This window comes from Mustela putorius, unplaced genomic scaffold, assembly GCF_011764305.1.
Source record: "Mustela putorius furo isolate JIRA1106 unplaced genomic scaffold, ASM1176430v1.1 tig00000508_pilon_pilon_pilon, whole genome shotgun sequence".
NCBI classification, from domain to species: Eukaryota; Metazoa; Chordata; class Mammalia; order Carnivora; family Mustelidae; genus Mustela; species Mustela putorius.
The window spans coordinates 17,280,671-17,298,441 of NW_025421402.1; the positions used below are offsets into that span (position 1 = coordinate 17,280,671).

The window sequence follows — 17,771 nt, forward strand, 5'->3', positions numbered from 1 at the left end:
CGGCTGCAGGGGCGAGTCGGGGACCTCGGACGAGCTCCCGGAACCCACACCCGGAAACGCGGCCCGGAAGGGAAGCGGCCACAGGGAGACCAGCAAAGGGGACCTCTCCGGTTTGCGGCAGCGGTCCAAGGGCCAGGGCGAGCTGGAAGAGGGGTCGTCTGAGAACGTACAGTCACTCCTCTCCCCGCCCCTGGAGCGGACTCCGGTAAAGACTCGCCGGACCCCGCAGACCTCCCGCCGAGGCGCAGTCGGAGGCTAGATGGCCCCGCCCCGGAACCTTGTGTCGCCGGAACTGAAGGCCGAGGTCCTGTGGTGAGCACCGGGCGCAACGCTTCCGGGCGCTTCCGCAGGGGAAACATGGCCGCGGCCGTGGGGGGCCCACGTGTGGGTGCAGGGAAAAAGCTGAAAAATTCGCTGAAGAAGAAGAAGAAGATGAAAATGGTAGCCAGGGCAGTAGCTTCGGAGTTGGAAGATGAGGGCAAAGACGCTGCCGACAGTGGAGGTAACGGACTAGGATTAAGCTTTGGCTGCTGAAAAGAAAAGCCGGATTGGATTCGCGGAAAGTAGGGAATGCGACGGACTTCGGGGCTAGTTTCATTTTGGGGGTCATGGAAGGAGCGACTTTGGCCCAGTGAGAATGGCTGGAGGTGGTGTTTAGGGAAGGGGCGCTTTTATTAGGCCTTTTTCACCGTCACTGTTACTGATGAAAAGGGCTGAAACTGGTGCTGCTGACAACAGGAAAAAGGTTACAATGATAGAGGCAGAATGAGGCGGGGTTATTTAAAATGACAAGGGTGGGAAAGGTTTCTTAGGAAACCAGGAGCAGAAGGCCGAAAGAGCTAAGAGGAAGATGGGTGGTGTGTTTGACTTTTCTCGTGTGGTAGGTGCCTGACTCTGGGAGTTAGAGACCTGATGGCAGTAAATGAAAGAAGAGGATGTGGTTAAAGTAGAACAAAAGTATCACTTGATCTCCCAGAGACGCCTGTTAAAGGAAGGGAAGATACTTTGTGATCGTCGCTTAAATCATAGGAGTCCCTCAGATCCTAGGAGAGTTATCTGCTCAAGATGGTCCAGTGGCTTCGCATCTCCGAATAACATCCAGAATCCGTAGACTGTATGATGTAGCTTAGGTCGGGTTTTTAGGTCTCATACTTTCTACTCTGCCCCCTCCTGACTACTATGCCCATCAATGTCTAGCCACATTGATATCCTTGGGCTCCCACACAAGGGTTTCATCACTTGTTGGCTTCACTGCCTAGATTATTTTTCAAATGCTCGCATGGCTGTAAAAGTAGTTATTACAGTTATGGTCCAGTTAAAATGGTAAGAATGGAAACAAATCCATATCCTGTAGAACCCAGCTTAGGCATCGCTTCCTTCTGTCTTATGCATATTACTCATAGTATGCTATGTTATTATTTTATTTTAACGTGTCTTTCACCTTATAGATTCCCCAGATGCTGGAACTATGTCTTATTTACTTTCATAGGGCCTTCCTTTTTAGTTTTTAGTATTGAGTAAATTTAGTACTGAGTGTTGAGTAAATTTTCTTGCTGAATAAATGAATGAGGTGGCATTTCATCTAGTCCTTGGAGGGGTGAATAATTTTTTGTTTGAGGGTGGAGAAGACAGTTTTCTCAGACATACAGGGGAAAGCACAAACAGTGGCGTGCAGTCCCTTAAAGTGCGCGGGCTGTTTAGGGCACAACGAATTGTCTGCTGTGGCTCTAGCTTCCAAAGAAGTTATAGAAGTGAAACCGGAACAGAGGATAAAGCCAGATTGTAAAGAGTCTTGTGTGCCATATGAAGGAGATTGGCTTCTCCATTTGTAGGCAGTAGGGAACAGTTGAGAACTTTGAAAGAAGAGAGGGACACCTGTTTATAAATACCACTGCTGACTGTATGTCAATTGACAGAGAATGCCAGAACTGTTGGTGGGCAGTGGCAAAACTGTGGTAGAGCTGGCACCAGTACAGTGAAGAGACAGAAGGGCTCCACTTGAAATGTTTTTCAGAAGGAAAACATTCAGTCTTCCAAATAACCAACTTACAAAAAAACTCATAGCACCATAAATTTTGGATGTGCTCTACTGTTAGAGGAATTGGATAATAATAGCTATATCTTTTGAGCTTTAGTATGTTCTGTGTACTGTTCCAAGCTCCTCATTCATATGTGTGTCATTTCTTTTAATTCTGACAACAACCCTATGAGATTGATGCTGTTATTCTCATTTTACTTATGGGAAGCTGAGGTCCAAAACGGTTATGACTTGCTCACCCAATACATAAGCTGATCAGCAAGTTGATAAATGACACAGCCATTACTGAAGTTTGGCTGTAGCACCTGTACTCTTGATCCCTCCCCTTTTTCTCTTTACTTTCTTATCTGTATCCTTTAGGTTTTGACTTAATTGTCTCTATCCACGTTTTCCTTCAGGATTTAGACTGTACCTCTGTGACAGATAAATTATAAAGGGCCTCTTATTTAATAAATTCAATAATGTAGGTCCGTTGGTTATAAGATGGGGCATCCTCCTTTTGCTTAATTCAGAATTTGTTATTTAATATCTGAATCTGCTATTTTCCTCTTATGAAATCAGTTATTTCTGGAAAGGCGACCAGCGGAAACAGCTTTTGTAGTTCAGAATTTGTGTATATGTGGCCTTGGCAGAACTAATAAGTTTTCAGGAATTTCAGAGAATGGATGCTGAGAAACTATAAAGATTAAATCTGGTTCAAACACATCAATGAATCAGTTTGCAAATTATAAGTTTATTATTATAGTGAAGTGTACTGGCTTGTTTTATCAGGAAATTGAATCAGAGACTTCTCTTTGAATTTCAATTGGATCCTAAAAATTGATAAGGATGTACCTTGTCATATGAACATTTGAGAGCAAATTCTTTCAGCAAAATACTACTTATATTTCATAGAAAACACACAGGTTAAACACATGCATTGTTTGAACTTTTGCTCCTTGCTTTAATTATATAAGAAAGATAGAAAATGATGCCTTTATGAGTGTAAAGACTCTCAAGTAGTGTTGGTCAGACTTCGCATAAATTTCCTAGTTCTTAGGATGCCTGGTTAGTTCAGTCGGTTGTGTCTGCCTTCGAGTCAGGTCATGATCCCAGGGTCCTGGGATGCAACCCCACATCGGGCTCCTTGGTCAGCAGGAGACCTGCTTCTCTGACTTCCACTCCCCCTGCTTATGAGCTATCTCTCTCTCTCTGACAAATAAATGAATTTTTAAAGAAGGAAATTTCCTAGTTCTGTTAAGAAAAACTTTGTCAGCTTTACTAACAGCTGTACCAGAATTTGGCGTAGAACTTGATACATGGTATAGTACTAGATGTCCATTAACCATTCCAACCAAATTGGAAACTGCTCTTTCCAATTTAACCAATTAATTTTTAATGGTTAATTTTCATTTAACCATTCCAACCAAATTGGAAACTGCTCTTAATGTGATTTTTACATTTTTCTCATGTATTAAGGTATTGTTGAGGGTAAACTTAACAGAACTTGTATATAATGTAAACTTACACGATAGTGAAATGGTTCAGACTGAATTTTAGTAAATTGTAATACTTTTCAGTAGGGTTTGAAATTTGGTCATAATAGTATCGCAAGTGATCACAAATCAGATATGTGGAAGGTAAAATGCTACAGTCGGCATTTTAAGTAACAGATAAATATCGGGCATTATGAAGGGGATGATGACACCCCTATCTCAGTCAATATTGAACTGCTCAGATTTATTGAATTGATACCTTGTTGCAGGTTTTGATACAATATATAATTGGTTCTTAAGATTTTGTTCATTTATTTGACAGAGAGAAAGAGAGAGCGTGCAAGCAGCGGGTGCGGCAGGGAGAGGGAGAAGCAGGCTCCCCAATGCACAGAGAGCCTGTGTGGGGCTTGATCCCAGGACCCTGGGATGGTGCATAACCTGAGTGGAAGGCAGACATTTAACCGACTGAGCCACCCAGGTGCCCCTAAAGTTTGTATTCTTAAAACACATACAAGCACACATAGCCTCCCTAGTCAGTAAATCAACTCAGGTGAGGAAGGAAAAACTGGTTGATGGTATCCAGTACTATGGAGAAGTTGTTGATAACCTCTACCTCTGAGTTATCCTTGAATTACTCAGATTTATTGAATTGATGCAGCCTTGAAGGTTTAGACACAATGCTAACTGTATACTTAAGCTTGTAGTCTTAAAAAAAATAATCTTCTGTAGTCAGTAAATCAGACCAAGTGGAAAAAGCCTTGGTCATTATCCAGTGCCATGATGTGATCAACCCTTCTCTCATAGCACGTGCCTGTAGGACTGTAAACTGGTAGAGAAGAATGGTGGTTTCATGTTTTCTTGAATTGTTCTGTTCACACACATGAAAAATGGCCATGTGCTTCTAATGGAAGACTTGATAACAATCCAGTTTAGAAGGTCCTAGGAGCTATTGCTTCGTTTTTGATAAACTACAAAGCTGTATTTTAGATATAATAATAACCCAGCAGATAAATGTGCTTTTTATCAAACTGTAGCTTATGGCCTCTTTCATCATTTAAGTTACTTAAAATAGCAAAGGAACATGTCTAAGAAATGAAATAAATCATAGGCACTTGAATGGTTTAGCACTTTATAGGACAGACTCAGGAAGGAGATTACTTTCAGGCTTTGTGCTTTGGCTTGTCTAGATGGCACATGTAATCACATCTTTTAATTTGTCTCAGAGCAGCACTTTTTCATTTCGATTATTTTTATGAAAAGTTGGGATGACTTCATTTTTTTCCAAAACTAAATGCCTTTTAGAAAAAATTTAAAACAAATTTTGAATATTCTAAATTTATTTTATATATATATATATTTTTTAAGATGTATTTATTTAGGGGTGTTTGTGTGGCTTAGTCAGTTAAGTGTCTGACTTCGGCTTCAGTCGTGATCCCAAGGTTCTGGGATCAAGCCTTATGTTGGGCTCTCTGCTTGGCAGGGAGCCTGCTTCTGCTGCTGCCCTTGCTTGTGCTCAGGCTCTCTCTCTGTGTCAAATAAAATCTTTAAAAAAAAAAAAAAAAGATAGGGGCACCTGGGTGGCTCAGTGGGTTAAAGCCTCTGCCTTCACCTCAGGTCATGATCCCAGGGTCCTGGGATGCAGCCCCATATCGGGCTCTCTGCTCAGCGGGGAACCTGCTTCCTCCTCTCTCTCTTCCTGCCTCTCTGCCTACTTGTGATCTCTGTCAAATAAAATTTAAAAACAAAACAAAACAAAACAAACAAACAAAAAACACAGTAGCTTGCTCTGAATGAGTGTTAGCTAGGTAGTACTGTCAGTATTTTAGAGTACTTTTGAGAAGTTGTGGGACATGGGGCACCTTGCTGACTCGGTCGGTAGAGCGAGGCACCCTTGATCTTGGGGTCATGTATTTAAGCCCCACACTGAATGTAGAGCTTACTTTACAAAAGAGAAACAAGTTGTAGTGCAGTGACATTGATGACTTCTAAAGTCAAGTCCAAGGTAGCCTGCCTGCACTTAATTCCTGGGCACGTGCGCTATAGGCTCTATCCCGGACCGCAGACAAAGTTACAGTGGAATTGAAATCCCTTTTACCCACTCTTTTTTTGGCATCTTTCTTTAGTGTTTTGTGATCTCCCATCCCTGGTCTGTCTTCTAGGTTCTCAGCATTCTTGTCTGTCCACTGGTTACTCTCCATTATTTATTTCATGTCTACCGTGTACCAGGTCTGTGTTAAGTGCTTTTCATGTGTTACCTGATTTAATCATGGTAACAACCCAGTGAGGTAGGTATTTTTCATGCCTATTTTGCTACAAGGAAACTGAGACAAAGCAGAGTCAGGTAACTCACCCCAGTTAATACTGTTGGGAAGTAGTGGGCTAAGACATAATGCCACGTCTGTCTGATTTTATAATCTGAGTTCTTCACCCCTGTGCTGTAACTAGCTGGTCATCTAAAGCTTCCCATCCAGCACCTCCCACATCCTGAAGATTCCAGCTACCAGACGTATTCCTTCCTTGTTCATTTCTCCTCCACAACCACATTAAAATTCTTATCATGTGTGTCTCTGTGTGTAGTATGTAATCAGCACTTAAATGTTTACTATGGACTAGGCACTCTTTCAGGAACTTTAATATATATTAATACATTTAAGTATCACAAAACCACAATGAAATCAATACTATTTTATTGCTATTTTTACAGATGGGGATTTTGTATCTGGAAGTAAGATTGAATTCAGGCAGCCTGACTTCTATGTTCGTACTCTTTACTACTACTAACTGATCTCTACCAAGTTTTTATGAGGAATTCTGTTTGATTTAGAGTAATTCTAAAGGTGTGAAGTAGGTTGAATGTTAACCAGTAACCTTAATGCTCCCAGATGGTATTTGTATTTTAAAAGAACAACCTTCTTAATCCAATAGAGAAGCTTTTTAAAAGTAAGGGCCCAAGGTAAGTACCAAGAGAGAAAAGCACTAGCAGTTTGGCCTCTTACTGGAAACATACACCTATAGCATTGTAATTTTAAACCACTTGGTTTTAATTTGGGGGTTAATGTGCATATTTTATTTCTTGGGTAGTAAATCAGACCAGCTTTTTTATAAAGCAGCGAGCTTTTTAGACTCAGTTCTTACTATCCAGTTTCTAGATCTAGTTTCAGCCAGTCTGAACTTCTTGTCATTTCATAAACATCTCACTTTCTTTCACATTCCCATGCCTTTGGACATACTGGTTTATTCGGCCTGGAATGCCCATCGTGATGATGATTATCGTAATTTTAATTTTTATGCAGGGCATTGACTCAGTCAGATCTAGGGAGTTTCTGTTCCAGATTTAGTGATCATACCCCCTGCCTTTTTCAGTTCACCTGGGTTGTGGAATCTTACTCTTGGGCCTCCTCCCGTCTCTTGTCATTCAAACCCTTGCTTTACCTAGGAAGCAACTTTAATATAAATTTAAAAGATACTCCCAAACAGTCACCCTTTCTTTGTTGCCTTTTTTTTTTTTTTTTAAAGAAGAGCACTTAGGGCGCCTGGGTGGCTCAGTGGGTTAAGCCGCTACCTTCGGCTCAGGTCATGATCTCGGGGTCCTGGGATCGAGTCCCGCATCGGGCTCTCTGCTCAGCAGGGAGCCTGCTTCCCTCTCTCTCTCTCTGCCTGCCTCTCTGCCTACTTGTGATCTCTCTCTGTCAAATAAATAAATAAAATCTTTAAAAAAAAAAAAAAAGAAGAAGAGGCACTTAGAATTTTGCATATTGTAAAACCAGTTTTGTAATCGGTTAACTGATTTATCTATCCGCTAAACATATGACCTCTTCAAGGAGAGAAACCTAGACTTAGATTTTTTGTTTTTCCCTTCACCATCATTCATGTGTGCACAGTAAATATTGAAGGACTGTAAGTCTTCTTAAAACTTTATCCCTCTTTCTAGCCAACAACTAACCATATCTGGGATCAGGGACAGATGGTAAATTTGAAAGGGAGCTAGAAGTTTGGAGAAAAGGCAGTGGGAGTTGGGAAATGCCTGTGCCTACCTCAGAACCTTGGAAGTTTAACCCTGTCCTGCCAGTGTGGTAGCTGGTAGCCACTAGCTGCCTGTGGCTTTTTTTTTTTTTTTTTTTTTTTTTTTAAGTAGGCTCCACAACCAGCGTGAAGCCCACTGTGGGGCTAGAACTCAAGACCCTGATATCAAGAGTCAGCCATTTAACGGACTGAGCCATCCACGTGCCCCCACATGGAGCTTTTTAAATTTAAAGTAATCAGAATGAAAAATCAAGTTCCTCGGTTGTACTAGCTGCATTTGAAGTACTCAGTAGCCTCTGATGCCCAGTGGCTTGGAGGCAGCTTTGATAATAGAACATTTCCATAAATGCGGAAAGTTATATTGGAACCTTTAGTTATTCCAGTAAGTGTTCTTTGTAGCCCTTCCTTAATTTCCAGATTCTAAAAATAGTATGCAAACTTAGGGTTTAATGTTAAAGATAGCAGAAGGCTTCAAAGGAATTTTTTACTTATCGTTGTCCCTAGATACATGCACTTAACTTATGTTATTAAAGATCAGTTAGTCAAAAATTTTTTTAAAATCTCATCTTCATAGGATACAGTAAAATTTTAAGAACCAGTTCTGCTTTCTGATTTGTTTTATCTTTGGTATCCTAGGAGTAAATCCTGGTTTTTAGTATGCTGGAGGACCTCATTACATTGGCGTTTTTTTATTTATATAAAACATGATCATTTCCATTTGTAGTGAATGCCAGACACCTCTGAGCTAGAACTTCTTTAAAAAAAAAAAAATCAAATAAAAATGATCAATTTAGTGGATTCTTTTTGAATTTGTTAAATTGGTTTATATGTGTTGTATGAAATGGTGTTACAAGGCTTTTCACGGATTTATTTTGTGCCTATAATAGGCGTACTGTGGTAGTCAATCTGGATAAGAAACAAACCAAGAGAAAGAGCCAAAGTTTGTAAGCAGAGAATTGGGATAGCTCCTACAGCCCTAAAGTCTTGTGGCAGCCTTTGCAGTGCAACTGAGGTCAGATTGTTGCCGTCTGTGCGAATGCATCAGGACAAAACACTAGATGTCAGTATTGTAGTTTTGACATGTTACTGTGGGCTGGTAGAACATTCTGTTTTTAATCACCCAAGTATTCTTCATTCACACAGACATTTAAGCGCTTTCTGCCTCTTTACGTTTAAATAAATTCTTATTAGAAGAAGCACTTGTCAGATAATTGTGTATTTTGTTATTAATACCTATGAAATGCTACTGGCTCTGAGGAATAAAACATGTAAAATATTAACATCTTTATTTTCCAGGTAATTACATTCTCCAAACTTTGCTTCTCAGTGTACTTTCTAGGAACAGTGGTCCCAGGAGATGCTTCTGAGGGAAAAATTGTGTGACTCTGAAATCTGGTGTATAAGTAGACCCTTAGTTTCATTGAATTGGATGATGGTGCTAACAGCTTTTGTTTGGCAAAATCTAGATACTTTTAAAAATACTTAAATAATAAAGTTCTTAAATCACCTGTATGTGCATGTCAAAGCCTAGAAGCCCATGTCCTCAGATTTCTTAAATTTACCCCGTGGGCAGCATGTAGAGAAGGCTTCAAATTAAATATGTGGCAAATGAGTCTCTATTTAAAACTTTGTTTCTCTTTATTGAGAAATGTGTAGGGACACCTGGGTGGCTCAGTCAGTTGGGCATCTGCCTTTGGCTTGAGTCATGGTCCTGGGGTCCTGGAATCAAGTCCCGTGTCGGGCTCCTTGCTAGGCGGGGAGCCTGCTTCTCCCTCTGCTTGCCTCTCCCTCTGCCTCCTGTTCCTCCTGCTTGTGCTCTCGCTCTCTGATAAATAAATAAATAAAATCTTTAAAAAAAAGAGAGAGAAAAAAGAAATGTGCAGCACATTAGGGCAGTGGGATTACTGATAAGTTCCTTTATTATTTCCTTTACTTTTTGATAACACTGGCACACTTTGAAGATACTTTTCCTTACTTGTTTGAGGTTCATTTTTTTTTACATCTGTAAAATGTTTTGTTTATATTTTTATTTGCTGTTTTCGAAGGTTATAAATTTTTATCTTAAATGTATTAAGTATTTATTTTTACATCTTTTGCATTTCATGAATTTCCAACACTTAAGTAAAAGCATTGTGCAAAAGTAATGGCAAAATTGCAGGTGTTATAATGACTAGCTAAGTGGGACCTTTCTGGCAGTTCTCTCTTACTTCATGGCTTATGGTCGAGAGACGAGAGAGGATCACTCAGACATTAACAGGCCGCTGTACATTCAGCTCCTTTCATTTTGGTCATGACAATAAGCTGAATTAAGAGGGGAAAAAAGACTAAGGTGTTATCTGAAATCAGAATATGCACATTTTCTTGAAATGACTTAAGGAAGAAAGGGGTCTTAGAGCTGAGGAGTAGGCACATTATTTTGAAGTAACAATAAAGGACAATCCGACTTCTCAAGTAGAAGGAGAAGTTCTGGTTGTGACGCTCGGCTATGAATGCGCACATGGACCCAGCGCACACTTCTGAAATGCAATGCTTTGTTCACTCCTCTTCTGCTTATTAAGGAACATTCTGAGTTTCTAAGCTACTGGATGATTTTCTCTTTTGAAGTATTTCCTAGTAAGTTACACTGGCTTCTGAAGAACAGAAAACAGAAGCTGCCCAGAAGGCTGTGGATCATATAGATGTCTGCAGACTGTGCTGGCTGCTTGTGCTCTTGTTAGTAAAGTTCGGTGAACTTCAGAAGTTGAGAAAGGCCACAAAACGTAAACTATAAAAGCTTCACAATGAGTTCGTTTTTAAGTAAGGCCACCAACTAGACTCTTACTTCTGTCAAGCCGCTGATCCCAGCTCTTTGAATCTTATAAGATGAACTAGCTAGCTAATATCCTGTACATGCTTCTTTCGGAGGTTGTGCAGGATACAATTCCAACAGTACACTTTTGTGTCTACAGCTCAGAACTTGATACTGTCATTTGGCCACCCAGCAGTGCAATTGAATCTTTAGTCTCTTGGGCGGATATTACTTTATTAGATCATTTTTTGGAAATGTTTTAAACATCTAATTTCATAATGTTATATGCAAATTCTATGAAAGGAGGCTGGTGGTTTTGTTCTGTTTTGTTTTGTTTTGTTTTTTAGACTTTCCTACACACTAATTCAGAATTTTAAATATCTGGGTCAAATCCCCAGAGAGGTTAATCTAACTTCTCTGTACCATGGAAACATTGTTCCATTATCTTGATGGATTAAAGTTTTTTGTTAATCGTTTTTAAAATAATTTTCATTAGTCTCTTTAAGTAGTTCAATGACATGAGGAAGGCCCATGGACTTGAACACACCCTACACTGCTCCCATGTCGGCATCTGCAATAGGAGACAGTAGAAGGTGGTGTGGGCTTTTGGATTTGTTTCTGCTGCCTGGGTCCTTGGTGCTGAAGCCCAGCGTGGTGGGGCCAGGTCTTTGGGGGTTGATGGCAGTAGGATGGAGGGTCCTTTTGCTCTCTGCTATGACTGCAGCTCTGGGACTTAAAAAGCCCTCTCTTGCGCAAATGGAGACAGATGGAGATCTGTTAGCTTTATGATGGGTCCTGGGCATCTGGCGTGGCCTTGACAACCTGTTCCTCCAGTGCTAAAGTTTAATTTGTTTCTACTCTTAGGTTCTGTAGGAAGTTGTGAATCAGAAAAGGATCACTTTTCTTCAGATGATGAAGCAGTGGAAGCTGACAATGAAGATGAAGTTGAACCCTGTGGCAATGAAAATGAACAAACAGCTGAAGCTAGTGTTGGAACTAACGTGGGCTGGGCGGATGCCATGGCTAAAATTCTTAACAAGAAAACTCCTAAAAGTAAATCCACTATTCTGGTCAAAAACAGAGAGCTGGAAAAGGAAAAAGAAAAGTTAAAGCAAGAGAGACTAGAGAAGAGAAAACAGGTGTGTCTTACCAGTTGCTTTGTAGAATAGATTGTTTGCCTAGTCTAGCCTAGTTCTTATCTGTATCAACTTGTTCCTGGGAGTATTGGTCCACTTAACAGTCCAGTTTTTTAACTTGATTTTGTTTTTTTTTTTTAAGATTTTATTTGTTTATTTGACAGAGATCACAAGTAGACAGAGAGGCAGGAGGAGAGAGAGGAGGAGGCAGACTCCCTGCTGAGCAGAGAGCCCGATGGGGGGCTCGATCCCAGAACCCTGGGATCATGACCTGAGCTGCAGGCAGAGGCTTTAAACCACTGAGTGACCCAGGCAACCCTTTAACTTGCTTTTTACATAGGGGTGAATAACCAAGCTTTTGTACAGAAACCTCATCTAAATTACTCCATTGAGCATGTTCATTTTTTAATCATCTAAGCAAAGAAATAGAAATTAAACTCCTGAGAAACTTGACCTTTTAAAGTCAAATAAATTAGTGCTCGCTTCGGCAGCACATATACTAAAGTCAAATAAATTATACATGTGGCAATGATTCCTGGGCCTAAATATTTCATTCAGTTTAGCTGTCTGTATGCTAACATTATTAGATTCTGAACCAATAGAATCATGTTAGTTACTTTTTGCTAAAAACCTATTTTGTAATATGAATCTGTGAAGGTGTCCTTGTCAGGGCTTGGTTGCAGTTCCAGAAATGGACTGTTTCACTGCTAGATAAACTCGAATTCGTACCTTGTGTTAAATCACTCATAGAAGTTAGACTAGGACAATCTGCTGATTCAAGGCCAAAAGTTGGACTTCATTTTGCTGTTGTGTATTATAAAAATAAAGAGAAATAGTAAGGTTTTTAAATCCCTTGTACTCAATGAAGTATTTCTGTGTCTAAAATACTTGGTTAGTGAAATAAATACTATTTTCTGTGAAAATAACTTTCTGCGATCATACTGACAATATAAAAGTATTAATTTCCAAGAGGTACTTTACAGGTAAAATGAAAGAAAAATGAAATGAAAGAAAGGTAGATTTAGATTGGCATATATTTCCTTTTAAGGAATGTATTTCCTTTTAAGTTCATTATCCCCTTATCTTGTTTCAAGGTGAATTATTTTCTTTGTTCCAAATACTAGTACTCTGCAAAAGCTGTATAAAGATGGAACTTTGTAAGTGTTGCTTTTAGAAACAGTGTACTGTGCTCTTCGATATTCTTTTTACTTTAAGATAAATTTTTTCTCTAAATCTTACTGATAGCTTTTCAACTGAAAATTTGAATCATTACTATCTGGCAGAAGCTGAAGGAAGCTTTACAAATATTAGACTCCTTAATTACCGCTAGTCCCAGTGTTCTAGTGAAAGTAAGAACATTTTGAAGTCAAGAAAAAATGAGTCTCTAACTCAACTCTAGGCCAATCCTTTGAGTGCTGGAGATGATACTGTTCACATAATGGATGAAAACACACGTTGATAGCAGAAAAAGGGCATGGTCTCTACAAATGCTCTTATTACGTAATTCTGAGTAGAGTCTGTGCAGATTATCATTGTTTTTTACTGTTAAATATTTTCAGTTTCTGGAATATCTAGTACTTATTTCTAATCATAAGTTTAAAATTATACTTCAAACAGTTAAAAATTATTTTGGGATTATGCATGCCTTGGATACTACAAATAATTAAGAACTGTTTTGAACGTAAAAGTAAGATTTCTAAATTCCTGCCATAATCTGATAGTGAATTTCGTAACAGTTAAAGTAAATTATCTTATTTGGGGAGAAATCTATTCTTTTTAGAAAGAAGTCAGGCTAATGTATGGTGAACACAATTTGATATAACTATGATTAGACATTTTCATTAATACAAAAATAAGAGGTTAGATGGATGCAGAAAAGCAATAGATAAAAGATTTTTTTCCCCCCACAGATTCTTATTACTGCCTTTGATGCTTACTAACTTCCTGGTGATCTTTATAAGATATATATTTGCTTGTAGGTGATATGTTGGCCTGAGACAGCAGTATATACCAGTGCAGTGTATTGGGGTGTCAAGTCAGGTGCCTCGGACCAGAGTACTACTGGATACAATGCTATTATTTTAAAAGCTGATGCAAATTTTTAATTATTCTGTCTGCTGAGAAAGACAGTTTTTGAGAAAATAAACAGTATTTAAACTTGTGATTATCAAAGACTGTAGTTTGGGCTCTTTCTAACGCTTACCTCTGATGCTCTGGTGGTGGCAGGTCAGGCGTGTGGCTCTCTCACATGCTACCTTGTCCTCTTTGCCTCAGTATCCTGGCAGCTGTCCAGGCCCCTGCTGTCCGAGAGCCTGACAGAAACTCACTTTGTGCTTCTCACATGACACGCAGAGTGCTAACCACAGGCCCCCTGAGCTGAACCCCTAAAAGTGTGGGGTTTTTTCAGTTGCTGTGACACACTAAGCCAGAATGATTTATTACCTTTGTCCTTTCACAGAGTATCCTATCAAAGTATGCTGCACTTTCAAAAATGCCTAATATTCTTTCACATAACAATATTTATAACACAGCTTGATAAGAAGCGGGAATGGGAAATGATGTGCAGAGTAAAGCCAGATGTTGTCAAAGACAAAGAAACAGAGAGAAATCTTCAGAGAATTGCAACAAGGTAAGACTGTTCTGCCCTTTAAAAAGTGAGTATATGAAAGCTTTGATAGTGATCCATTTCTGACTCAACCTGATCTTAAGCTCTGCCTTCTCAGCCAAGTGATTTATATCAAAACCTGCCTATTTAATCCTAAATTCAGCGAAAGATTTTTACAGGTCTCGTGAGGCAAGCATATTACGAACGTCCTCAGTGTATATTTGGTCTGAACCTATTGCAGATCACACTGTTGCTGTAGTCAGGAGAACAGTGTAATTAGACATGCATTTCTCTTACGATGGTTATCTGAATTTATGACTATAGGTGATTATTGTTCTCTTACATTACACTTAGGGCATAACCACTCATGTATTACAGTAACCTTATGCTGTCCTTTCACTCTGCATTTTTTTGATCATTGGCACCAAACATTTATTGATGTCTTCCATATCCAAAGATAAATAGAATCTGGTGGCTGCCAGGTGGCCCTTGCCTACTCACCTGTAGGAATTACAGTCTCTTTGAGACTAGAGGCATGTCCTGTGTGTTGGGAGCTTACAGCAGGAGATTGTCAGGGGAGTTGGGGAAGATTTCACAGAGGAGAGAACATTTGAGCTGCTACTTGAAAAATAACAGCAGTTCTACTTAGTGGAATTATTTTTGATTTTCTAGTTTCTTATACGATTGGGTCATTTTTTAATCCACATGGGTGTTACAGAGTGACCTAGATAGAGCCAGACTGCTAGGTTCAAATCCCAGCACTGACTTACTACCTGTGTCCTTGTGCATGCTACCTAATTTTTACTTCATTTTATTTACCTAGAAAAGCAGTGGACTATTACCTCTACCCTGCAGGATTTCTCTGAGAATGAAATTAATAACATGCACCTCCCTTCCCTCACTTTGGCCCCAGCCCTGCTCGAAGGGTCTGGAATTTTATCCTCCTTACCAGCTAGTAAGCTAGCCGGTTAGTTTCCTGGGTACTGCCAGAATACAAGAGACTTTTGGGTCAGAGACAGAGGACTTTATTACTCTTGGCAAAGTAGCCAGAGCATCACATTTCCACTGGTTCCCTTTGTCCCTCATTGGTAACACAGGTGCCCTATAAGGATGCGTGAGCGGGCAATGGCTTGTGTTACAGAAGAACACTCGACTTGGGAATCCACTGCTTTTATGGTGAATGGTAACAAGCCTGCTCTTTGTCTGGGGGAGACGTTATCTCATCTCTCAAGGTTGCGCCCTACAAACTCAACTCGCAGAAATGCCTGGTGTAAAAAACAGTCAGGGCCTCACATCCTTGAAAAACGTATTAGGAACACGCAGGGATACTCCAGGTACATGGCCAGTGCCTCTCCCGGTGACAGAATTGTGAAACTCGAAAAGATAGTAATGGTTTGAATCCGTATTGTCCAGTAGAGATATAATGGGAGCCACATACATAATGTAAAACTTTTTTGTAGCCACATACTATCTAGATAATACGGTAAAAATAAATAAATTGTACCAATGTATTTTATTGAACCCAAAATATTCAAATTATTTTTTTATTTTATCATGTAATTAATATAAAAGTTTTTGGTGAGGGGCACCTGGGTGGCTCCGAGGGTTAAAGCCTCTGCCTTCGGCTCAGGCCATGATCCCAGGTTCCTGGGATCGAGCCCCCCATCAGGCTCTCTGCTCAGCAGGGAGCCTGCTTCCTCTTCTCTCTTCCTGCCTTTCTGCCTACTTGTGATCTCTGTCTGTCAAATGAATAAATAAAATCTTAAAAAAGTTTTTGGTGAGATATTAAAAGTCTCTGTTTTCATATTAAATCTGACACATCCAGTCATATTTTAAACCTGGAGCAAGCACAGTGCAGTACGGATGAGCCAGCCGCGTTTCGCGGCTCACCAGCTCCACGTGGCTCATGGTTGCTATGATGGACACTACAGGTCTCAGTCTTCAGAATCCTTCTTGGAATGAACTTAACTATAGACCAAATATTTAAATAAGTATTTCATTTTAAAATAGGACTTTAAAATTAGTTTTATATCAGGGTAAAATTAGTTTCATATCAGGGTGCCTAGGTGGCTCAGTCAGTTAGGCGTCTGCCTCGGGCTTTGGTCGTGATCCCAGGGTCGTGGGATGGAGTCCGCGTTGGGCTGCCTGCTTGGTGGGGAGCCTGCTTCTCCCTCTGTCTGCTGTCTGCCTGCTCTCCCTCCCTCTCAAATAAATAAATTTTTTAAAAATTAGTTTTTTATCATAAGAATTGCAGATAATATAACTGAATTCTTTTTAAGCTACTTGAGTGTTATTTTTTCCATTTATAGAAGACATTGAAATCCAGAAAACCTTTCGTAGTGTCGGGGGTGAGACAGCTAACTGTAGAGGCTGTTCTCTATCCATTATATCGTGATGTAATTATTATGTAATAATATATTTTGAGGAATAGATATTTGCATTAAAAGTAATTTTTAGTTCTAATTGCACAAAAGTTGATTGAGAAAGGTGAAAGCTGAAAAGAAAAATCATATCAGCCCATATATATTTATTCTCTATTCAGAAATCTGTGTTCTTTCATTGAAATGTATGTTCATTTTTTAGATTCAGCTCTTTTCATCTGAGTGCCTATTAAATGTTTGCCTCTTTCCTAAGCAGTAAAAACACATTGTGCTTAACCTCACAGTTTGTATTCTAGTGTAACCGTTACTTAACTATGTTAAGTAACTGGTCATTTTATGTTTTGTAGGGGTGTGGTACAGTTATTTAACGCCGTTCAGAAGCACCAAAAGAACGTTGATGAAAAGGTTAAAGAAGCTGGAAGTTCTATTAGAAAACGTGCTAAGTTGATATCGACTGTTTCCAAGAAAGATTTCATCAGTGTTCTGAGAGGGATGGATGCAAGTACCAGTGAGAAAAGTTCGACTGCAAAGAACGTGAAAGCCAAACAGGTAAAAAGTGTTTATATAGGACTCTGTGCATCAGACTTTTAGTTCTTAAAGTTTTGGGGTGAAAAAGCAAACTATAAATTTAAGAGTTAGTATTCTTAGGTTTCATGATAATTTATTTAGTATGGAAGTTGCCAGTTAGAGGTGACATCCATACTGCTGCTCTTAGAGCTCAGGGACCGATGGATTCACGTCAGTCTGTGAGAGATACCAGGTCTCTCCTACCTGAAATCCTGCTTTTTGTGCATTTTGGAGAACAGAAACCTGAATGAGGGATACAGCTTCACTTTGCACCTTCGCCCACAGAGGTAACTGTGATGGCGTTTAACTTCTAAAATGGGAAGGTTCAGAGCTTTGGGGAACACAGTGGAAGGTCGTCTTTGTACTGAGGCTGTTTGGTGAAGTTTGACTAGTTGGAGGACGAAGAGTATAAATACTGTTCCCGATCTTTGGCTTGATAACTTTGCTTCTCCAGTCCTGTTGACCAGTGGACTTCAGTAGGTACCAGGTGAAAGGTTCTGAAATCTGCTTTACTCGCAAAAGGGCTGTTCTGTTTGGTTTTGTTTTTAATTAAAGTACTGGTGTGTTTGATAGCTTAATTTCTATTGCCAACAAAAAGTGCTTCAGTCAGGAGTCTCCGTTGTAAGCGTTTTGTCTTTGCTTTGCCAGTCGAAACTCTGAGGAGAAGAAGAGCATATCGGAATGTCATGCTAACCTAGAGCTGAGGTACTTTTCAAGTACTTTAAGTTGCCAGTTTTGCCTAAATTTGACAAAAGTTT

General features: G+C 39.7%; 1 protein-coding gene across 1 annotated transcript in view; it reads left to right on the top strand.

Moving 5' to 3' along the window:
- Nucleotides 1-251: 251 nt before the first annotated feature.
- The window catches only part of RRP15 (ribosomal RNA processing 15 homolog), a 39,318-nt gene continuing 21,798 nt past the window's right edge, over nucleotides 252-17,771 (top strand). Inside the window, exons 1-4 of the mRNA XM_004751465.3 lie at nucleotides 252-502; nucleotides 11,189-11,463; nucleotides 13,992-14,089; nucleotides 16,794-16,995. Of these exons, the coding sequence (XP_004751522.1) occupies nucleotides 358-502; nucleotides 11,189-11,463; nucleotides 13,992-14,089; nucleotides 16,794-16,995 (720 nt within the window). The 5' untranslated portion in view covers nucleotides 252-357. The remainder of the gene's footprint in view (nucleotides 503-11,188; nucleotides 11,464-13,991; nucleotides 14,090-16,793; nucleotides 16,996-17,771) is intronic.